Source organism: Pseudorasbora parva, chromosome 6 (assembly GCF_024679245.1).
Source record: "Pseudorasbora parva isolate DD20220531a chromosome 6, ASM2467924v1, whole genome shotgun sequence".
NCBI classification, from domain to species: Eukaryota; Metazoa; Chordata; class Actinopteri; order Cypriniformes; family Gobionidae; genus Pseudorasbora; species Pseudorasbora parva.
In genome coordinates this window covers 14,575,651-14,601,269 of record NC_090177.1, presented here as the reverse complement: position 1 = coordinate 14,601,269, position 25,619 = coordinate 14,575,651, and the positions used below count along the sequence as shown (strand labels likewise).

The window sequence follows — 25,619 nt, the reverse complement described above, 5'->3', positions numbered from 1 at the left end:
GGGGGAATCTCATCAACCACCACCAAATCAACGTCACATGCTGTAGTACTCAATTCATGATTGGTAAAATATTAAAGAGAACAATGAAATAACGTTATTAACCGGTTAATGGTTATTTCAAATAAATGTTTTTGTTCAGACCGATTAAAATTCATCTTGGTTTTGTTTTTGTTCCTGTTAAAATTTAGTTCCTTTCTGGTTTTCGTTCCTTCAACTGGTTCAGAGCCCTGATTGGATGTCATTAAAGTTATTGTGCATGTAAAGGTAGACATTTTGGCAATATAGTGTCAAATCCTTCTGATGCGCACGGTTCGCCATTGTTCTTGAATTGCTTGAAATATGATTGTAATCACTTCAAAAAGAAAAATACGGTGCAACATGCAAATCTGTCATATACACATCATAAAATTATAATAATAACACTTCTGTGCTTGGGATGTGGCTTTTAATGGTGAGACTTTTGGTTTTTTAATTAGCCTATCAAATAAATCTAATGAATTTAGACTTTTCGGCCAATACATTAGTTTAAAATATAAAGAATTATAGCCATTGGTATCAGCCAAAATGTTCATATTAGTGCATCCCTAATTATTCTCTTAATATTATTAACATATTTTGCAAGAGGTATGTAAACATGTGAGCACAACTGTATACGAGGAACATCATGCCTTGATGTGAACGTTACAGGAGTCCCAATGCATTTGTTCTGTCAAAATTGAATTATTCGGATGTAAAGCATTGAATGTATAATGTGTGTAGGAAAGCCTTTCACTGTGTGTGAGCTGAGCTGTTGAGAGTGTGGCAACAGTATGTGCTATTTGTGATGTAACTAACAGTTTGCACCTGTTTTGAAAGCTTGTGGGAATACATGTGCTGCAAAACTGTGAATGTCAATGTGCACTTGCCCGTATGGAGTCTTGCTTTGAAGGGTAAATAAACTTGTTTTTAATGAGGGGGGTTTTCCAAGTGGACAATATCGTCAACCAATGATGATCATTTTATTATTTCTTGTTACTATTTCAATTATAATGTTACGGCAAACTGCCTCTGGTACGACAGTGAAGCTTTTCATGGACAAATATGGATTTTTTTAATATACAGTTTTAGGGACCACAACACTCAAACTGTAGAAGAATCATGTAATTTAAGGTTAATTATAATTCAGAGTGACGATATTACAAACGTCTGCTGAATAAAATTGCCACAACAGTATCATTGTCATCAATTTATTCACGTGAACAACCAATTACATTTATTACGCAAGATAGTTATTTTGCCTTTTTCCAAAGTTTTTGAGAAGAAAATATTTTAGTTGCAAAAAGAATTACAAACCGAGAGGTACATTGGGCCCTCTGTATATGAGATCTTGTATCCTGTAAAAATTTCTAGCAGCAATTATGATCTTGTGTATAGTTACTAAAACAGCAAAGGAATGACCATCAAAAGTTGATACTTTTTTCTTTAAAAAAAAAATCAATCCTGAATCAGGTATTCAAAAAAATATTTGCCAGAGACAAAAGAAACATCCTAAACTCCTTCAGGGTCTTATATCTTGTAAAGCTAGACCTTGATACAGTAATCGGGTAACTAGTGTGTATGAGAGCAGCATCATTGAAGCAACAGGACAACACGCCTAGATTATAATCGTGTTACAGACCGTCAGGTTGCAGTCCATACCTGCCAATGATCAGAAGTGTATTTTATATTTCCAGTCAACCTATCCTGTAAGTACAGAAACAACGCGCCTCATATTCTGTCTTTTGCTTCTCACAGAAAAGTATCAATTTCCAAAGCCACTGCAGCCAGCCTGGGCGGCAAAGGTCCCATGAACAGAGAGCTGGAGCTAGAGACGGAGGAGGTCTAACATTTTATAAGCCTTTCCCATCCACTAACATGACCAGACGGAAACACAGGGCCAGGAAACCCGTGCCCAATAGATCGCCCAGTGCAGTTAGGTATGGGATGGAGAAGTTATCGGGGTCCAGACCTTTCCTCCACATCAAACGCACAATCAAGTCTGCCGTATAAATGAGGATTCCGACCTGTGAGGAAAAATCAAGATTAAACGTTCGGTTATTTCACGTACCCATACTGTGAACACTAACTACAGACTTATTTTTTTTAACGCTTCGATTAATATTAATATTTTACTAAAGGCGTCCTATAATGCCCCTGTAGTGTAAAATAAGTCCCCAGAATATGTTAAAGGTGGGGTAAGTTATTTCAAAACCTTTTACAAAACGGACTCGGGCCGAGTCCAATAACAAACATGTAGCCAATCAGCAGGTAAGAGGCGTGTCTACTAATAAAGAAGAGAGGCTCACTCAGTGCACGTCATTATTCAAAACACATGACATACAGGATGGACATTAGCTGAGAAATAATATATGCTGGCTTTTGCTTGAATGACAACATATTGCGTTTGTTTCATACTGACAGCTTGAGCAGACTGTTTATTTGAAAAAACTAAATTTGTATATGTATAGCACACTGTTCTTTTGAACTTTATGTTAATTAAAGAATCCTGATTATTGCCCTGTTTACACCTGGTATTAAGATGACCACTTCCAGAGGTAGTCGAAAACTACCGGATTGCTTTCGTAGTGTAAACGCTCATGTGGTCGAATGCGTTCGAACAGCTACTGAAGACCGTCTCCGCTCCATCTACTGACCTAATGAGTAAACATTATGGGAATCACTTTAGCCAGACAGGATTTAAACTTTGACAGCTAAAAACGCAAGTCTGGTTTGAAGATGAAAAATGTACCAAACACAATGCCCTCCTTCCTGATTTCTACCCACGTTCATACGTAAATTGTGTGAGCTTTTCATCCATTAGATCGAAGATGTGGTACATTTACCACCCTGTATAGCCTACCCTCAAAGAGACGTATTAAAACACCAGGTGTAAACAGGAATGTGTCACTGTCATCTACTTGTAATCTGATTTTCCAAAATGCATCTTACTACCAGGTATAAATGGGGCCATTATTTAACACCGTGTCCACAAATATTAAGGAGCTGTGTTCCACCATGAAATATTTTTTTTTTAAAGACAATTGTTCACAATTCGGATTAATTTTTAATCAAAGATATGCGAGAGAGTCACAATTGCAAGTTACAAAGTCAGAAGTGTGAGATATAAACTCGCAATTGAGAGTTAAAGTCCGATTCTGAGGGGAAAAATGTTCCCCCCTCACAATTCTGACTCCCAATTGCGAGTTTATATCTCACAATTCTGACTTTATAACCATCATTTCTTGAGCAGCAAATCAGCATATTAGAATTATTTTTTTAAGGATCAAGCGACACCGAAGACTGATAACAGACTGATTTTTTTATGCTAATGATGCTGAAAAAACACTTGGCCATCACAGGAATAAATTACATTTTTTAAATATTACTTAATTGATTTAATCAAAAACATAAATTATAGTAAAACTGACCAATTTGTTTAATTCCTGTAGGAGTCCTTTATTAGTAATATACCTCCAAGCAACTTCTCATCTGTATCTGTCATACATAGGAATTAATAATTGGAGACGGAATTGAAATTTGTTTCAGACTTCAAGTAAAATCCAGAATCAGATATAATGCCAACAGATTGTATTTGTACCCACATAATTTGAGTAGGAGGAGGAGTAAAGTCGTGCCAATTTCCATATTTGACCTGAAACTTTGAAAGCCCCTAATTTGATTTACTTTTAAGCTAGATTATAAAAAAAAGTATATTATTAATATTTAAAAAAAAATTAAAGTGATCCCATCAATGAGTGATGTAATTTCAGGTCTTGTTTCCTATTTATATAAACAACTACTGCAATTACAGTCAATGTTTATCTAAACTTTTCACTGGTTTAAAAGTGTTTGGTGTAATTTTTATTGTATTTTGCTGTTTGCCAGCATTGGCGGAGCAAAAAATGAAATGCTTCAGCAAAGTTTCTAAAGCATGTAGCACTAAGGCTCACCTGAAGCAGAGCAGCACTCAGGTAGCAGCAGGTAAATGCTGGTGTTATGGCAGTGTGACCTCCTTGAAGCATATTGATAGCGAAAAGAAACAAGAGATGACCTGGAACCACCAAAAGGAACAGCACCCGCGCTGACTTTGAGTTCACTCCTGAGGAGAGATGGCATGAGCAATTTCAATTATTTTAAAAGGATCAACATTAATCAAAACTACATTTTTTCACAGGTGTTATGCATGTTTTTTTTACTGGCCCAATTCAAAAGCCCATCTTCCGAATGATATTCTGAGGAAAGATTTTTTAAAAAATCTTAAGAACAAACTCTTTGTAATTTGTATTTTTTTCTTTAAGTCTACTTCTAGAAAAGTTTTTTTCCTATGAAAAAAAAAAAAAATCTTAATACCTTCAGATATATTTAATGTAACTCAATCAACACCCTTGCTTCATTTATTATATGCAAATTCATTAATATACAAATTATCTCCACCTCCACTCACTCACGTCAGCTCAGAGATCACTTGCTCAACTTTTACTCATGTTACTCCAGTAAATGTATTCATTTATCACAAAAATTCAAAATAGACGAAAAAACTCAATTTACCACAGTCTATACTATTACGTAAGAGTGAATGTATTCAATTATCACACAAATTCAAAATGGACAAAAAAACTCAAAATACGACAGTGTATACTATTATGTAAAAGTGACTTTATTCAATTATCACAAAGTCAAAATGGACAAAAAAATCAAAACACGACAGTGTATGACTTAAGTCAATTATCACAAATTCAAAATTGACACACTCAAAATACGAAAGTGTATACTATTACGTAAAATTTAATTTATTCAATTATCACAAATTCAAAATGGACAAAAAAACTCATAATAGGACAGTGTATACTATTACGTAAATGTGAATTTATTCAGTTATCACAAAAATTCAAAATTGACAAAAAACTCAAAACACGACAGTGTATACTATTACGTAAATGTGTATTTATTCAATTATCACAAAAAATCAAAATGGACAAAAAACTCAAAACACGACAGTGTATACTATTACGTAAAAGTGATTTTATTCAAAAATCTAATTAAGTAAAAATGGACAAACTCAAAATACGACAGTGTATACTATTACGTAAATGTGTATTTATTCAATTATCACAAAAAATAAAAATGGACAAAAACCTCAAAACACGACAGTGTATACTATTACGTAAAAGTGATTTTATTCAAAAATCTAATTAAGTAAAATGGACAAAAAACTCAAAATACGACAGTGTATACTATTACATAAAATTGATTTTATTCAAAAATCTAAATAAGTAAAATGGACAAAAAAACTCAAAATAGAACAGTGTATACTATTACGTAAATGTGAATTTATTCAATTATCACAAAAAATCAAAATGGACAAAAAACACAAAACACGACAGTGTATACCATTACGTAAATGTGTATTTATTCAATTATCACAAAAAATCAAAATGGACAAAAAACTCAAAACACGACAGTGTATACTATTACGTAAAAGTGATTTTATTCAAAAATCTAATTAAGTAAAAATGGACAAACTCAAAATACGACAGTGTATACTATTACGTAAATGTGTATTTATTCAATTATCACAAAAAGTAAAAATGGACAAAAACCTCAAAACACGACAGTGTATACTATTACGTAAAAGTAATTTTATTCAAAAATCTAATTAAGTAAAATGGACAAAAAACTCAAAATACGACAGTGTATACTATTACATAAAATTGATTTTATTCAAAAATCTAATTAAGTAAAATGGACAAAAAAACTCAAAATAGAACAGTGTATACTATTACGTAAATGTGAATTTATTCAATTATCACAAAAAATCAAAATGGACAAAAAACACAAAACACGACAGTGTATACCATTACGTAAAAGTGAATTTATTCAATTATCACAAAAATTCAAAATGGACAAAAAACTCAAAATACGACAGTGTATACTATTACGTAAAAGTGAATGTATTCAATTATCACACAAAGTAAAAATGGACAAAAACCTCAAAACACGACAGTGTATACTATTACGTAAAAGTGATTTTATTCAAAAATCTAATTAAGTAAAAATGGACAAACTCAAAATACGACTGTGTATATTATTACGTAAATGTAAATTTATTCAATTATCACAAAAAATAAAAATGGACAAAAACCTCAAAATACGACAATGTATACTATTACGTAAAAGTGATTTTATTCAAAAATCTAATTAAGTAAAATGGACAAAAAAACTAAAAATAGAACAGTGTATACTATTACGTAAAAGTGATTTTATTCAAAAATCTAATTAAGTAAAATGGACAAAAAAACTAAAAATAGAACAGTGTATACTATTACGTAAATGTGAATTTATTCAATTATCACAAAAAATCAAAATGGACAAAAAACTCAAAACACGACAGTGTATACTATTACGTAAAAGTGATTTTATTCAAAAATCTAATTAAGTAAAATGGACAACTCAAAATACGACAGTGTATGACTTTAGTCAATTATCATAAATTCAAATTTGACACACTCAAAATATGACAGTTTATACTATTACGTAAATGTGAAATTATTCAATTATCACAAAAAAATCAAAATGGACCAACTCAAAACACGACAGTGTATACTATTACGTAAAAGTGAATTTATTCAATTATCACAAAAAGTAAAAATGGACAAAAAACTCAAAACACGACAGTGTATACTATTACGTAAAAGTGAATTTATTCAATTATCACAAAAAATCTAAATGGACAAAAAACTCAAAATAGAACAGTGTATACTATTACGTAAAAGTGAATGTATTCAATTATCACAAAAAGTAAAAATGGACAAAAACCTCAAAACACGACAGCGTATACTATTACGTAAAAGTGATTTTATTCAAAAATCTAATTAAGTAAAAATGGACAAACTCAAAATACGACCGTGTATATTATTATGTAAATGTAAATTTATTCAATTATCACAAAAAATAAAAATGGACAAAAACCTCAAAATACGACAGTGTATACTATTACGTAAAAGTGATTTTATTCAAAAATCTAATTAAGTAAAATGGACAAAAAACTCAAAATACGACAGTGTATACTATTACATAAAATTGATTTTATTCAAAAATCTAATTAAGTAAAATGGACAAAAAAACTCAAAATAGAACAGTGTATACTATTACGTAAATGTGAATTTATTCAATTATCACAAAAAATCAAAATGGACAAAAAACACAAAACACGACAGTGTATACCATTACGTAAATGTGAATTTATTCAGTTATCACAAAAATTCAAAATTGACAAAAAACTCAAAATACGACAGTGTATACTATTACGTAAATGTGTATTTATTCAATTATCACAAAAAATTAAAATGGAAAAAAAACTCAAAACACGACAGTGTATACTATTACGTAAAAGTGAATTTATTCAAAAATCAAAAAAATTCAAAATGGACAAAAAACTCAAAATACGACAGTGTATACTATTACGTAAATGTGTATTTATTCAATTATCACAAAAAGTAAAAATGGACAAAAACCTCAAAACACGACAGTGTATACTATTACGTAAAAGTGATTTTATTCAAAAATCTAATTAAGTAAAAATGGACAAACTCAAAATACGACCGTGTATATTATTACGTAAATGTAAATTTATTCAATTATCACAAAAAATAAAAATGGACAAAAACCCCAAAACACGACAGTGTATACTATTACGTAAAAGTGATTTTATTCAAAAATCTAATTAAGTAAAATGGACAAAAAACTCAAAATACGACAGTGTATACTATTACATAAAATTGATTTTATTCAAAAATCTAATTAAGTAAAATGGACAAAAAAACTCAAAATACGACAGTGTATGACTTTAGTCAATTATCATAAATTCAAATTTGACACACTCAAAATATGACAGTTTATACTATTACGTAAATGTGAAATTATTCAATTATCACAAAAAAATCAAAATGGACCAACTCAAAACACGACAGTGTATACTATTACGTAAAAGTGAATTTATTCAATTATCACAAAAAGTAAAAATGGACAAAAAACTCAAAACACGACAGTGTATACTATTACGTAAAAGTGAATTTATTCAATTATCACAAAAAATCTAAATGGACAAAAAACTCAAAATAGAACAGTGTATACTATTACGTAAAAGTGAATGTATTCAATTATCACAAAAAGTAAAAATGGACAAAAACCTCAAAAAACGACAGTGTATACTATGACGTAAAAGTGAATTTATTCAATTATCACAAAAAGTAAAAATGGACAAAAACCTCAAAATACGACAGTGTATACTATGACGTAAAAGTGAATTTATTCAATTATCACAAAAAGTAAAAATAGACAAAAACCTCAAAAAACGACAGTGTATACTATGACGTAAAAGTGAATTTATTCAATTATCACAAAAAGTAAAAATGGACAAAAGCCTCAAAAAACGACAGTGTATACTATGATGTAAAAGTGAATTTATTCAATTCATCACAAAAAGTAAAAATGGACAAAAACCTCAAAAAACGACAGTGTATAATGTGAATTTATTCAATTATCACAAAAAGTAAAAATGGACAAAAACCTCAAAAAACGACAGTGTATAAAGTGAATTTATTCAATTATCACAAAAAGTAAAAATGGAGAAAAACCTCAAAAAACGACAGTGTATACTATGAAGTAAAAGTGAATTTATTCAATTATCACAAAAAGTAAAACTGGACAAAAACCTCAAAAAACGACAGTGTATAGAGTGAATTTATTCAATTATCACAAAAAGTAAAAATGGACAAAAACCTCAAAAAACGACAGTGTATAGAGTGAATTAATTCAATTATCACAAAAAGTAAAAATGGACAAAAACCTCAAAAAACGACAGTGTATACTATGAAGTAAAAGTGAATTTATTCAATTATCACAAAAAGTAAAACTGGACAAAAACCTCAAAAAACGACAGTGTATACTATGACGTAAAAGTGAATTTATTCAATTCATCACAAAAAGTAAAAATGGACAAAAACCTCAAAATACGACAGTGTATAATGTGAATTTATTCAATTATCACAAAAATTAAAAATGGACAAAAACCTCAAAAAACGACAGTGTATAAAGTGAATTTATTCAATTATCACAAAAAGTAAAAATGGAGAAAAACCTCAAAAAACGACAGTGTATACTATGAAGTAAAAGTGAATTTATTCAATTATCACAAAAAGTAAAACTGGACAAAAACCTCAAAAAACGACAGTGTATACTATGACGTAAAAGTGAATTTATTCAATTATCACAAAAAGTAAAAATGGACAAAAACCTCAAAAAACGACAGTGTATACTATGACGTAAAAGTGAATTTATTCAAAAATCAAAAAAATTCAAAATGGACAAAAACCTCAAAATACGACAGTGTATACTATGACGTAAAAGTAAATTTATTCAATTATCACAAAAAGTAAAAATGGACAAAAACCTCAAAAAACGACAGTATATACTATGACGTAAAAGTGAATTTATTCAATTATCACAAAAAGTAAACATGGACAAAAACCTCAAAATACGACAGTGTATACTATGACATAAAAGTGAATTTATTCAAAAATCAAAAAAATTCAAAATGGACAAAAACCTCAAAAAACGACAGTGTATACTATGACGTAAAAGTGAATTTATTCAATTATCACAAAAAGTAAACATGGACAAAAACCTCAAAATACGACAGTGTATACTATGACGTAAAAGTGAATTTATTCAAAAATCAAAAAAATTCAAAATGGACAAAAACCTCAAAAAACGACAGTGTATAATGTGAATTCATTCAATTATCACAAAAAGTAAAAATAGACAAAAACCTCAAAAAACGACAGTGTATACTATTACGTAAAAGTGAATTTATTCAATTATCACAAAAAGTAAAAATGGACAAAAACCTCTAAATACGACAGTGTATACTATGACGTAAAAGTGAATTTATTCAATTATCACAAAAAGTAAAAATGGACAAAAACCTCAAAAAACGACAGTGTATACTATGACGTAAAAGTGAATTTATTCAATTATCACAAAAAGTAAAAATGGACAAAAACCCCAAAAAACGACAGTGTATACTATGACGTAAAAGTGAATTTATTCAATTATCACAAAAAGTAAAAATGGACAAAAACCTCAAAAAACGACAGTGTATACTATGACGTAAAAGTTAATTTATTCAAATATCACAAAAAGTAAAAATGGACAAAAACCTCAAAAAACGACAGTGTATAAAGTGAATTTATTCAATTATCACAAAAAGTAAAAATGGACAAAAACCTCAAAATACGACAGTGTATACTATGACGTAAAAGTGAATTTATTCAATTATCACAAAAAGTAAAAATAGACAAAAACCTCAAAAAACGACAGTGTATACTATGACGTAAAAGTGAATTTATTCAATTATCACAAAAAGTAAAAATGGACAAAAGCCTCAAAAAACGACAGTGTATAGAGTGAATTTATTCAATTATCACAAAAAGTAAAATGGACAAAAACCTCAAAAAACGACAGTGTATACTATGAAGTAAAAGTGAATTTATTCAATTATCACAAAAAGTAAAACTGGACAAAAAACTCAAAAAACGACAGTGTATACTATGACGTAAAAGTGAATTTATTCAATTCATCACAAAAAGTAAAAATGGACAAAAACCTCAAAATACGACAGTGTATAATGTGCATTTATTCAATTATCACAAAAAGTAAAAATGGACAAAAACCTCAAAAAACGACAGTGTATAAAGTGAATTTATTCAATTATCACAAAAAGTAAAAATGGAGAAAAACCTCAAAAAACGACAGTGTATACTATGAAGTAAAAGTGAATTTATTCAATTATCACAAAAAGTAAAACTGGACAAAAACCTCAAAAAACGACAGTGTATACTATGACGTAAAAGTGAATTTATTCAATTATCACAAAAAGTAAAAATGGACAAAAACCTCAAAAAAAGAAAGTGTATACTATGACGTAAAAGTGAATTTATTCAAAAATCAAAAAAATTCAAAATGGACAAAAACCTCAAAATACGACAGTGTATACTATGACGTAAAAGTGAATTTATTCAATTATCACAAAAAGTAAACATGGACAAAAACCTCAAAATACGACAGTGTATACTATGACGTAAAAGTGAATTTATTCAAAAATCAAAAAAATTCAAAATGGACAAAAACCTCAAAAAACGACAGTGTATAATGTGAATTCATTCAATTATCACAAAAAGTAAAAATAGACAAAAACCTCAAAAAACGACAGTGTATACTATTACGTAAAAGTGAATTTATTCAATTATCACAAAAAGTAAAAATGGACAAAAACCTCAAAAAACGACAGTGTATACTATGACGTAAAAGTGAATTTATTCAATTATCACAAAAAGTAAAAATGGACAAAAACCCCAAAAAACGACAGTGTATACTATGACGTAAAAGTTAATTTATTCAATTATCACAAAAAGTAAAAATGGACAAAAACCTCAAAAAACGACAGTGTATACTATGACGTAAAAGTTAATTTATTCAATTATCACAAAAAGTAAAAATGGACAAAAACCTCAAAAAACGACAGTGTATAAAGTGAATTTATTCAATCATCACAAAAAGTAAACATGGACAAAAACCTCTAAATACGACAGTGTATACTATGATGTAAAAGTGAATTTATTCAATTATCACAAAAAGTAAAAATAGACAAAAACCTCAAAAAACGACAGTGTATACTATGACGTAAAAGTGAATTTATTCAAAAATCAAAAAAATTCAAAATGGACAAAAACCTCAAAATACGACAGTGTATACTATGACGTAAAAGTGAATTTATTCAATTATCACAAAAAGTAAAAATGGACAAAAACCTCAAAAAACGACAGTGTATACTATGACGTAAAAGTGAATTTATTCAATTATCACAATAAGTAAACATGGACAAAAACCTCAAAAAACGACAGTGTATACTATGACATAAAAGTGAATTTATTCAAAAATCAAAAAAATTCAAAACGGACAAAAGCCTCAAAAACGACAGTGTATACTATGACGTAAAAGTGAATTTATTCAATTATCACAAAAAGTAAAACTGGACAAAAACCTCAAAAAATGACAGTGTATACTATGACATAAAAGTGAATTTATTCAAAAATCAAAAAACTTCAAAATGGACAAAAAACTCAAAATACGACAGTGTATACTATTACATAAAAGTAAATTTATTCAATTATCACACAAATTCAAAATGGACAAAAACCTCAAAAAACGAGTGTATACTATGACGTAAAAGTGAATTTATTCAATTATCACAAAGTAAAAATGGACAACCTCAAAAAATGACAGTGTATACTATGACGTAAAAGTGAATTTATTCAATTATCACAAAAAATAAAAATGGACAAAAAACTCAAAACACGACAGTGTATACTATTACGTAAAAGTGAATGTATTCAATTATCACAAAAAGTAAAAATGGACAAAAACCTCAAAAAACGACAGTGTATACTATGACGTAAAAGTGAATTTATTCAATTATCACAAAAAATAAAAATGGACAAAAACCGCAAAATACGACAGTGTATACTATTACGTAAAAGTGATTTTATTCAAAAATCTAATTAAGTAAAATCGACAAAAAAACTAAAAATAGAACAGTGTATACTATTACGTAAAAGTGATTTTATTCAAAAATCTAATTAAGTAAAATGGACAAAAAAACTAAAAATAGAACAGTGTATACTATTACGTAAATGTGAATTTATTCAATTATCACAAAAAATCAAAATGGACAAAAAACTCAAAACACGACAGTGTATACTATTACGTAAAAGTGATTTTATTCAAAAATCTAATTAAGTAAAATGGACAAAAAAACTCAAAATACGACAGTGTATGACTTTAGTCAATTATCATAAATTCAAATTTGACACACTCAAAATATGACAGTTTATACTATTACGTAAATGTGAAATTATTCAATTATCACAAAAAAATCAAAATGGACCAACTCAAAACACGACAGTGTATACTATTACGTAAAAGTGAATTTATTCAATTATCACAAAAAGTAAAAATGGACAAAAACCTCAAAATACGACAGTGTATACTATTATGTAAAAGTGAATGTATTCAATTATCACAAAAAGTAAAAATGGACAAAAACCTCAAAAAACGACAGTGTATACTATGACGTAAAAGTGAATTTATTCAATTATCACAAAAAGTAAAAATGGACAAAAACCTCAAAATACGACAGTGTATACTATGACGTAAAAGTGAATTTATTCAATTATCACAAAAAGTAAAAATAGACAAAAACCTCAAAAAACGACAGTGTATACTATGACGTAAAAGTGAATTTATTCAATTATCACAAAAAGTAAAAATGGACAAAAGCCTCAAAAAACGACAGTGTATAGAGTGAATTTATTCAATTATCACAAAAAGTAAAATGGACAAAAACCTCAAAAAACGACAGTGTATACTATGAAGTAAAAGTGAATTTATTCAATTATCACAAAAAGTAAAACTGGACAAAAACCTCAAAAAACGACAGTGTATACTATGACGTAAAAGTGAATTTATTCAATTATCACAAAAAGTAAAAATGGACAAAAGCCTCAAAAAACGACAGTGTATAGAGTGAATTTATTCAATTATCACAAAAAGTAAAATGGACAAAAACCTCAAAAAACGACAGTGTATACTATGAAGTAAAAGTGAATTTATTCAATTATCACAAAAAGTAAAACTGGACAAAAAACTCAAAAAACGACAGTGTATACTATGACGTAAAAGTGAATTTATTCAATTCATCACAAAAAGTAAAAATGGACAAAAACCTCAAAAAACGACAGTGTATAATGTGAATTTATTCAATTATCACAAAAAGTAAAAATGGACAAAAACCTCAAAAAACGACAGTGTATAAAGTGAATTTATTCAATTATCACAAAAAGTAAAAATGGAGAAAAACCTCAAAAAACGACAGTGTATACTATGACGTAAAAGTGAATTTATTCAAAAATCAAAAAAATTCAAAATGGACAAAAACCTCAAAAAACGACAGTGTATACTATGACGTAAAAGTGAATTTATTCAATTATCACAAAAAGTAAAAATGGACAAAAACCTCAAAATACGACAGTGTATACTATGACGTAAAAGTGAATTTATTCAATTATCACAAAAAGTAAAAATAGACAAAAACCTCAAAAAACGACAGTGTATACTATGACGTAAAAGTGAATTTATTCAATTATCACAAAAAGTAAAAATGGACAAAAGCCTCAAAAAACGACAGTGTATAGAGTGAATTTATTCAATTATCACAAAAAGTAAAATGGACAAAAACCTCAAAAAACGACAGTGTATACTATGACGTAAAAGTGAATTTATTCAATTATCACAAAAAGTAAACATGGACAAAAACCTCAAAATACGACAGTGTATACTATGACGTAAAAGTGAATTTATTCAAAAATCAAAAAAATTCAAAATGGACAAAAACCTCAAAAAACGACAGTGTATAATGTGAATTCATTCAATTATCACAAAAAGTAAAAATAGACAAAAACCTCAAAAAACGACAGTGTATACTATTACGTAAAAGTGAATTTATTCAATTATCACAAAAAGTAAAAATGGACAAAAACCTCAAAAAACGACAGTGTATACTATGACGTAAAAGTGAATTTATTCAATTATCACAAAAAGTAAAAATGGACAAAAACCCCAAAAAACGACAGTGTATACTATGACGTAAAAGTTAATTTATTCAATTATCACAAAAAGTAAAAATGGACAAAAACCTCAAAAAACGACAGTGTATAAAGTGAATTTATTCAATCATCACAAAAAGTAAACATGGACAAAAACCTCTAAATACGACAGTGTATACTATGATGTAAAAGTGAATTTATTCAATTATCACAAAAAGTAAAAATAGACAAAAACCTCAAAAAACGACAGTGTATACTATTTTTACTTTTTGTGATAATTGAATAAATTCACTTTTACGTCATAGTATACACTGTCGTTTTTTGAGGATTTTGTCCATTTTTACTTTTTGTGATAATTGAATAAATTCACTTTTACGTCATAGTATACACTGTCGTTTGTTGAGGTTTTTGTCCAGTTTTACTTTTTGTGATAATTGAATAAATTCACTTTTACGTCATAGTATACACTGTCGTTTTTTGAGGTTTTTGTCCATTTTTACTTTTTGTGATAATCGAATAAATTCACTTTTACGTCATAGTATACACTGTCGTTTTTTGAGGTTTTTGTCCATTTTTACTTTTTGTGATAATTGAATAAATTCACTTTATACACTGTCGTTTTTTGAGGTTTTTGTCCATTTTTACTTTTTGTGATAATTGAATAAATTCACTTTTACATCATAGTATATACACTGTCGTTTTTTGAGGTTTTTGTCTATTTTTACTTTTTGTGATAATTGAATAAATTCACTTTTACGTCATAGTATACACTGTCGTTTTTTGAGGTTTTTGTCCATTTTTACTTTTTGTGATAATTGAATAAATTCACTTTTACGTCATAGTATACACTGTTGTATTTTGAGGTTTTTGTCCATTTTGAATTTTTTTGATTTTTGAATAAATTCACTTTTACGTCATAGTATACACTGTCGTTTTTTGAGGTTTTCATCCATTTTTACTTTTTGTGATAATTGAATAAATTCACTTTTACGTCATAGTATACACTGTCGTTTTTTGAGGTTTTTGTCCATTTTTACTTTTTGTGATAATTGAATAAATTCACTTTATACACTGTCGTTTTTTGAGGTTTTTGTCCATTTTTACTTTTTGTGATAATTGAATAAATTCACTTTTACATCATAGTATATACACTGTCGTTTTTTGAGGTTTTTGTCTATTTTTACTTTTTGTGATAATTGAATAAATTCACTTTTACGTCATAGTATACACTGTCGTTTTTTGAGGTTTTTGTCCATTTTTACTTTTTGTGATAATTGAATAAATTCACTTTTACGTCATAGTATACACTGTTGTATTTTGAGGTTTTTGTCCATTTTGAATTTTTTTGATTTTTGAATAAATTCACTTTTACGTCATAGTATACACTGTCGTTTTTTGAGGTTTTCATCCATTTTTACTTTTTGTGATAATTGAATAAATTCACTTTTACGTCATAGTATACACTGTCGTTTTTTGAGGTTTTTGTCCATTTTTACTTTTTGTGATAATTGAATAAATTCACTTTTACATCATAGTATACACTGTCGTTTCCCTTTCAGGGGAACTCCCGTTGCATCGAAAGACGCTTATGGGAACGCTTGCGTGATGAAGTCATGAAGCACATGTGAAATCAGTCCAATAGTGTGAGGGCACGTCAGAGGCGGTGACGTCACCAGGAAGTATAAAGCCTGCCCAAAACACAACCGCGCTAGCTTCTGTTGTCTTCAGTAGCGCTTTGTGATCAGTGAAAACAGTGTTTTGATAGTTAGTAAAGTAACTCTTATTCAACACTATGGCGGAAAAGCAGCAGTTTAGAGTGTGTGTGCACCCTTGCCCTCGCTTCCTTTCGGGTGGGGACACACATAGTCTTTGCGTTGCTTGTTTGGGAGAGGAGCATGCACGGTCAGCGCTCGAGGGCGCTGGCTGTGGGCACTGCGAAGCGCTTCCTTTACGGACGCTCCGATCCCGCCTGGCGTTCTTTCGCGAGGACGTTCGGGCTCGCGTTCCCCGGGGCTCTGGTCCCGCTGCTGCCGAGGCACAGCGGCGATTACAGTCCTGGGGTTCGCAAGTGGATCTATCAGCGGGGATAGAGACGGGCCCAGCCTTATCTCTTCCCTCACCTGATAGATCCAGTGCCTTTTCTCTGGGGTTGGAAGCACGCACTGCGGTTACTTCCACCCCGAGGGAGGCACCTCTGATGCAGCTCTCCAGTTCTGAGGAGCTGGAGAGTGTTAGTGTCAGAGAAGTAGAGGATCCGCCTCCTCAATCACAAGCATTTGAAGAGCTAGTTGAGGTTGTGACTCGGGCTGTGGAGAGATTAAACATTGACTGGCCCGCAGACAGGCAGGACGTTCGTTCTAAAAGCAAGTTGGACGAACGGTTTTTGCCAACCCGGTCACAGCCTCAACGCCGGGGTCTACCATTTTTCCCTGATCTTCACACCGAGGTGTCAAGATCATGGGAAAAACCGGTTTCATATAGGGTGTATAGTGCACAAACATCACACTATTCCACTATTATGAATTATAAAGAGCACGGTTATGGGGAGATGCCTAAAATAGAAGATAATTTAGCAAGCTATTTATCCCCTGAGTCGGCATCTTCCCTAAAGGCCCCGGCATTACCCACTAAGCCAGTACGCACCACCTCTGCCTTAGTGGGTAAAGCTTATTCAGCGTCTGGTCAGGCAGCGGCATGTTTACACACGATGTCGCTGCTACAAGCCTACCAGGCTGAATTACTGAGCGATGTGGATGAGGGCGGGGGTATTGGGCCCGAAGTAGTGTGTGAGCTACGTCGGGCCACAGATTTGTCTCTCAGGGCCGCCAAGGAGACGGCCAAATCTATTGGTCGCTCTATGGCAGCCTTGGTGGCTACTGAGAGACACCTCTGGCTGAATTTGAGCTCTATTAAGGAGAAAGATAAGAATTTTCTGATGGACGCGCCCATGTCTCCTTCGGGCCTGTTTGGCAACACTGTAAACACGGTTGTCGACAGGTTCCAGGAGGCATCCAAACAAGCGGTAGCGTTCCAGAAACTCCTCCCCCGCCGCTCACATTTCACTGGGGCTGCTGAGCACAGAGAGCAGCCCCAAACATCAAAAGCTGGCTCTTCATACCGTGCCACACAAAAGCAGAGTGTGGCTTCTCGTGCTCCCCCTCAAAAAGATTGGGGACAGGGGAAGCGCAGTCTGCCGCAGCCTTCGAGGGGTAAGACGGATCTACGGACCGTCATTGCGTCCAAGAAGGCTGCTAAAAAGAAGTCCTGACGCCCGAGGGGTCAGGATTATGGGGGCGTTCTCCCCCGAAGGGAGGCAGAGTACACCTCATTATACGGTGCCTGTCTCCCTTCGGCGCCCTCCGGGGGCCGTGCTGCCAACCCTGCCACCTCTGGTGTTACAGGGCGCAGCAGTCTCCGACGAGCGTGCGTCCCAGGGTCCACCCCGAAAGGTAGTGGTCCTGGGGAACACGCCCCCTCCAAGGAGGGTCCTAGAGCAGCCAGTTCAGGTGTTCCCTGCCGGTTCGCCGTTACAGGGCGCCGTCCTGGCAGCTCAACAGAAACCAGAAGCCATTCTCGAGAGGATGGTACCTCTGAAAAAATTTTTGGCGGCGTGGAAGCTACTGCCAAATATTTCTCGTTGGGTCCTGCATACGATAGAGAAAGGGTATCAGATACAGTTCGGGTCTCGCCCGCCCAGGTTTTCGGGGGTCTTACCTACTGTGGTGGGCCCCGAGCAGGTTCTGGTAATGGAGCTAGAAGTGGAAGCCCTGTTAGAGAAAGGGGCCATAGAATATGTACCTCACTCAGACAGGGAAGCCGGCGTTTACAGCCGGTACTTCATAGTTCCGAAGAAGGGTGGGGGTCTGCGTCCCATTTTGGATCTTCGGGTGCTGAACGAGGCGGTCATGCAACTGAAATTCAAGATGTTAACCCTGAGACAAATCGTGCCACAGATCAGATCCGAGGATTGGTTTGTCACGATAGATCTCAAGGACGCATATTTCCATATATCCATCCTTCAATATCACAGGAAGTACCTGAGGTTTGCTTTCGGGGGGAAAGCGTACCAATACAGGGTGCTTCCATTCGGTCTAGCACTTTCACCCCGCACTTTCACGAAATGCGTAGATGCAGCCCTGGCGCCTCTGCGTCTCCAGGGGATTCGCATTATGAATTACATCGACGATTGGTTGATTTTAGCGCATTCGCATCAGGTAGCGGTTCGGCATCGAGATGTCGTTCTCGCTCATATGAAGGAGCTGGGTTTGCGGCTGAACCCCAAGAAGAGTGTGCTTTCTCCACTTCAGAGGACCACCTTTCTGGGAGTGGTGTGGGACTCGGTGCTGATGCAGGCACGCCTGTCACCAGCACGCATAGAATCCATACTGTCAGCAGTAAAGAAAGTAAAACTAGGCCAGTCACTTACTGTAAAACAATTTCAAAGAGTGTTGGGTCTCATGGCAGCAGCATCCAACGTGATACCTCTAGGACTGCTGTACATGAGACCCCTACAGTTGTGGCTCAGAACCAAGGGGTTTTCCCCGAGGGGCAACCCCTTTCGCATGATCAGGGTCACGCGGCGCTGCTTACGGGCCCTGTCTATGTGGAAAAAACCTTGGTTTCTGGCCCTAGGTCCGGTGTTAGGGGCTTCTGGTCGTCGCAGGATGCTAACGACAGATGCCTCTCTCACGGGGTGGGGAGCGGTCCTGGAGGGTCGCTCGACTCAAGGTCTGTGGGGGGACCGTCATCTCTCATGGCACATCAATCGCCTGGAGATGTTGGCGGTCTTTCTTGCCCTCAGGAATTTCCTCACAGTCCTCAGGGGCCAGCACGTGCTAGTCCGCACGGACAACACGGCAGTGGTAGCCTATATAAATCACCAGGGGGGTCTGCGTTCACGTCCGCTATGCAAGCTGGCACGCCAGATCCTCCTATGGTCTCAGGGGAAGTTTCTCTCTATCAGAGCGGCTTATATTCCTGGGGTCCAGAATATAGGAGCGGACACACTGTCGAGACAGGGGTTGAGGCCCGGGGAATGGAGGCTCCACCCCGACGTGGTGGAGCAGATTTGGAGAGAGTTTGGCCAGGCCCAAGTGGATCTGTTTGCGTCTCGAGAGACGTCTCACTGTCCACTCTGGTTTTCCCTCACGCATCCAGCTCCGCTGGGGGTGGATGCCATGGTACAGGCGTGGCCGAGGCTGCGTCTGTATGCTTTTCCCCCGGTCGCTCTACTCCCGGAAGTTCTAGAGATAATTCGCAGGGACCAGGTGCGCCTTATTCTAGTAGCCCCGCGTTGGCCGGGCAGGGTTTGGTTCCCCAATATAGTGTCTCTCCTCGATGGGCATCCACTTCAGTTGCCAGTCAGGAGGGACCTCCTGTCCCAAGCAGGGGGATCAATATTTCATCCCCGTCCAGAATTATGGAACCTGTGGGCGTGGCCTCTGAAGGGGCCCAGCTCATGAGTTCGGGTCTCTCTACCAATGTGGTAGAGACCATTCTGCACTCTAGGGCTCCCTCCACGAGGAAGCTCTATGCCCTGAAGTGGACGGTGTTCACTTCCTGGTGTAGGAACCGTCACCAAGATCCAGTTCACTGCCCTCTGGGTACAGTGCTGGAGTTCCTGCAGGAACGGTTTGATGCAGGTCTTTCCCCCTCCACCTTAAAGGTGTACGTGGCGGCTATTGGTGCTTACCACACTCCTCTGGGTGGTATGTCGGTGGGTAAAGATCCACTGGTGTCTCGTTTCCTTCGTGGTACTCTTAGGCTGAGGCCTGTAGTTCGCACTAGGGTGCCGGCTTGGGACCTGGGAACGGTCCTCCAGGGCCTCTTCCAGGCTCCCTTTGAGCCTTTGGAGGAGGTTCAAGACAAGTTTGTTACGTTAAAGGCGTTATTCCTTCTCGCTATTTCTTCTCTTAAAAGGATAGGAGATCTTCAAGCTCTGTCAGTGGCACCCTCGTGCTTGGAATTTGCACCTGGCATGGTCAAGGCCTTCCTTCATCCTAGGCCAGGTTATGTTCCTAAGGTCCCTACTCATGTAGCTAGATCTATTGTACTGCAGGCCTTCTGCCCTCCACCTTTTCTCAATCCGGACCAGGAGAACAGTAATTTGCTTTGCCCAGTTAGGGCTTTAGATGCTTACGTCCACAGAGCTGCCTTGTGGCGTAAGACTGACCAACTGTTTGTGTGCTTTGGGCCCCCAAACAGGGGAGCACCGGCATCTAAGCAAAGAATGAGCAAGTGGGTGGTTGAGACTATCTCACTGGCTTATGAGTCGGTCGGACGGCCTTCCCCCTTGGCCGTCCGGTCTCACTCTACGAGGAGTATGGCGGCCTCTAAGGCTCTTATTTCAGGAGTGGCCCTTCAAGACGTTTGTGATGCGGCGGGCTGGTCCTCACCGCACACATTCGTTAGGTTTTACTCTCTGGACCTAGACTCTACTCCAGGGTCTGGGGTCTTGTCTCTCTAAGTGCTGTTTTCTGCACACTGGACAGGCACGTCTCGCTATGGTGGCGTTGGTATGACGTTCCCATAAGCGTCTTTCGATGCAACGGGAGTTCCCCTGAAAGGGAACGCCTCGGTTACGACTGTAACCTCGGTTCCCTGAAGGGGGAACGAGCGTTGCATCGTACTGCCATATCTCCTACATGCCTGTCAAAGCACTACTTCAGACTTCGAAGCTAGCGCGGTTGTGTTTTGGGCAGGCTTTATACTTCCTGGTGACGTCACCGCCTCTGACGTGCCCTCACACTATTGGACTGATTTCACATGTGCTTCATGACTTCATCACGCAAGCGTTCCCATAAGCGTCTTTCGATGCAACGCTCGTTCCCCCTTCAGGGAACCGAGGTTACAGTCGTAACCGAGGCGTTTTTGAGGTTTTTGTCTATTTTTACTTTTTGTGATAATTGAATAAATTCACTTTTACGTCATAGTATACACTGTCGTATTTTGAGGTTTTTGTCCATTTTGAATTTTTTTGATTTTTGAATAAATTCACTTTTACGTCATAGTATACACTGTCGTTTTTTGAGGTTTTTGTCCATTTTGAGTTTTTTTGATTTTTGAATAAATTCACTTTTACGTCATAGTATACACTGTCGTATTTAGAGGTTTTTGTCCATTTTTACTTTTTGTGATAATTGAATAAATTCACTTTATACACTGTCGTTTTTTGAGGTTTTTGTCCATTTTTACTTTTTGTGATAAATTGAATGAATTCACTTTTACATCATAGTATACACTGTCGTATTTTGAGGTTTTTGTCCATTTTGAATTTTTTTGATTTTTGAATAAATTCACTTTTACATCATAGTATACACTGTCGTTTTTTGAGGTTTTTGTCCATTTTTACTTTTTGTGATAATTGAATAAATTCACTTTTACGTCATAGTATACACTGTCGTATTTTGAGGTTTTTGTCCATTTTTACTTTTTGTGATAATTGAATAAATTCACTTTTACGTCATAGTATACACTGTCGTTTTTTGAGGTTTTTGTCCAGTTTTACTTTTTGTGATAATTGAATAAATTCACTTTTACGTCAAAGTATACACTGTCGTTTTTTGAGGTTTTTGTCCATTTTTACTTTTTGTGATAATTGAATAAATTCACTTTTACGTCATGGTATACACTGTCGTTTTTTGAGGTTTTTGTCTATTTTTACTTTTTGTGATAATTGAATGAATTCACATTATACACTGTCGTTTTTTGAGGTTTTTGTCCATTTTGAATTTTTTGATTTTTGAATAAATTCACTTTTACGTCATAGTATACACTGTCGTATTTTGAGGTTTTTGTCCATGTTTACTTTTTGTGATAATTGAATAAATTCACTTTTACGTCATAGTATACACTGTCGTTTTTTGAGGTTTTTGTCCATTTTGAATTTTTTTGATTTTTGAATAAATTCACTTTTACGTCATAGTATACACTGTCGTATTTTGAGGTTTTTGTCCATTTTGAATTTTTTTGATTTTTGAATAAATTCACTTTTACGTCATAGTATACACTGTCGTATTTTGAGGTTTTTGTCCATGTTTACTTTTTGTGATAATTGAATAAATTCACTTTTACGTCATAGTATACACTGTTGTTTTTTGAGGTTTTTGTCCATTTTTACTTTTTGTGATAATTGAATAAATTTACTTTTACGTCATAGTATACACTGTCGTATTTTGAGGTTTTTGTCCATTTTGAATTTTTTTGATTTTTGAATAAATTCACTTTTACGTCATAGTATACACTGTGGTTTTTTGAGGTTTTTGTCCATTTTTACTTTTTGTGATAATTAAATAAATTCACTTTTACGTCATAGTATACACTGTCGTTTTTTGAGGTTTTTGTCCAGTTTTACTTTTTGTGATAATTGAATAAATTCACTTTTACTTCATAGTATACACTGTCGTTTTTTGAAGTTTTTCTCCATTTTTACTTTTTGTGATAATTGAATAAATTCACTTTATACACTGTCGTTTTTTTAGGTTTTTGTCCATTTTTACTTTTTGTGATAATTGAATAAATTCACATTATACACTGTCGTTTTTTGAGGTTTTTGTCCATTTTTACTTTTTGTGATGAATTGAATAAATTCACTTTTACATCATAGTATACACTGTCGTTTTTTGAGGCTATTGTCCATTTTTACTTTTTGTGATAATTGAATAAATTCACTTTTACGTCATAGTATACACTGTCGTTTTTTGAGGTTTTTGTCCATTTTGAATTTTTTTGATTTTTGAATAAATTCACTTTTACGTCATAGTATACACTGTCGTTTTTTGAGGTTTTCATCCATTTTTACTTTTTGTGATAATTGAATAAATTCACTTTTACGTCATAGTATACACTGTCGTATTTTGAGGTTTTTGTCCATTTTGAATTTTTTTGATTTTTGAATAAATTCACTTTTACGTCATAGTATACACTGTCGTTTTTTGAGGTTTTTGTCCATTTTTACTTTTTGTGATAATTGAATAAATTCACTTTATACACTGTCGTATTTTGAGGTTTTTGTCCATTTTGAATTTTTTTGATTTTTGAATAAATTCACTTTTACATCATAGTATACACTGTCGTTTTTTGAGGTTTTTGTCCATTTTGAATTTTTTTGATTTTTGAATAAATTCACTTTTACATCATAGTATACACTGTCGTTTTTTGAGGTTTTTGTCCATTTTTACTTTTTGTGATAATTGAATAAATTCACTTTTACGTCATAGTATACACTGTCGTATTTTGAGGTTTTTGTCCATTTTTACTTTTTGTGATAATTGAATATATTCACTTTTACGTCATAGTATACACTGTCGTTTTTTGAGGTTTTTGTCCATTTTTACTTTTTGTGATAATTGAATAAATTCACTTTTACGTCATAGTATACACTGTCGTTTTTTGAGGTTTTTACGTCATAGTATACACTGTCGTTTTTTGAGGTTTTTGTCCATTTTTACTTTTTGTGATAATTGAATAAATTCACTTTTACGTCATAGTATACACTGTCGTTTTTTGAGGTTTTTGTCCAGTTTTACTTTTTGTGATAATTGAATAAATTCACTTTTACGTCAAAGTATACACTGTCGTTTTTTGAGGTTTTTGTCCATTTTTACTTTTTGTGATAATTGAATAAATTCACTTTTACGTCATGGTATACACTGTCGTTTTTTGAGGTTTTTGTCTATTTTTACTTTTTGTGATAATTGAATGAATTCACATTATACACTGTCGTTTTTTGAGGTTTTTGTCCATTTTGAATTTTTTGATTTTTGAATAAATTCACTTTTACGTCATAGTATACACTGTCGTTTGTTGAGGTTTTTGTCCAGTTTTACTTTTTGTGATAATTGAATAAATTCACTTTTACGTCATAGTATACACTGTCGTTTTTTGAGGTTTTTGTCCATTTTTACTTTTTGTGATAATTGAATAAATTCACTTTTACGTCATAGTATACACTGTCGTATTTTGAGGTTTTTGTCCATTTTGAATTTTTTTGATTTTTGAATAAATTCACTTTTACGTCATAGTATACACTGTCGTTTTTTGAGGTTTTTGTCCATTTTTACTTTTTGTGATAATTGAATAAATTCACTTTTACGTCATAGTATACACTGTCGTTTTTTGAGGTTTTTGTCCATTTTTACTTTTTGTGATAATTGAATAAATTCACTTTTACGTCATAGTATACACTGTCGTTTTTTGAGGTTTTTGTCCATTTTTACTTTTTGTGATAATTGAATAAATTCACTTTTACGTCATAGTATACACTGTCGTTTGTTGAGGTTTTTGTCCAGTTTTACTTTTTGTGATAATTGAATAAATTCACTTTTACGTCATAGTATACACTGTCGTATTTTGAGGTTTTTGTCCATTTTTACTTTTTGTGATAATTGAATAAATTCACTTTTACGTCATAGTATACACTGTCGTTTTTTGAGGTTTTTGTCCATTTTTACTTTTTGTGATAATCGAATAAATTCACTTTTACGTCATAGTATACACTGTCGTTTTTTGAGGTTTTTGTCCATTTTGAGTTTTTTTGATTTTTGATTAAATTCACTTTTACGTCATAGTATACACTGTCGTATTTAGAGGTTTTTGTCCATTTTTACTTTTTGTGATAATTGAATAAATTCACTTTATACACTGTCGTTTTTTGAGGTTTTTGTCCATTTTTACTTTTTGTGATAAATTGAATAAATTCACTTTTACATCATAGTATACACTGTCGTATTTTGAGGTTTTTGTCCATTTTGAATTTTTTTGATTTTTGAATAAATTCACTTTTACATCATAGTATACACTGTCGTTTTTTGAGGTTTTTGTCCATTTTTACTTTTTGTGATAATTGAATAAATTCACTTTTACGTCATAGTATACACT

The 25,619-nt window shown here is 33.5% G+C and overlaps 2 protein-coding genes across 8 annotated transcripts in view; one reads left to right on the top strand and one right to left on the bottom strand.

The window, feature by feature from the left end:
* si:ch211-236h17.3 (carbohydrate sulfotransferase 11) overlaps positions 1-1,905 on the top strand; it is a 39,533-nt gene extending 37,628 nt beyond the window's left edge. The window contains exon 5 of one of the 2 annotated variants that reach the window (XM_067445761.1): positions 1,774-1,905. The gene's annotated coding sequence lies outside the window, so the exon portion shown is untranslated. The remainder of the gene's footprint in view (positions 1-1,773) is intronic. The other variant, XM_067445762.1, reaches the window with a different exon arrangement.
* The window catches only part of LOC137078467 (solute carrier family 41 member 1), a 139,716-nt gene continuing 115,309 nt past the window's right edge, over positions 1,213-25,619 (bottom strand). For all 6 annotated transcript variants that reach the window (XM_067445756.1, XM_067445757.1, XM_067445754.1 and 3 more), the window contains 2 exons: positions 3,969-4,117; positions 1,213-2,042 (listed from right to left, as the gene is read on the bottom strand). In XM_067445756.1, the coding sequence (XP_067301857.1) occupies positions 1,869-2,042; positions 3,969-4,117 (323 nt within the window). In that variant the 3' untranslated portion in view covers positions 1,213-1,868. The remainder of the gene's footprint in view (positions 2,043-3,968; positions 4,118-25,619) is intronic.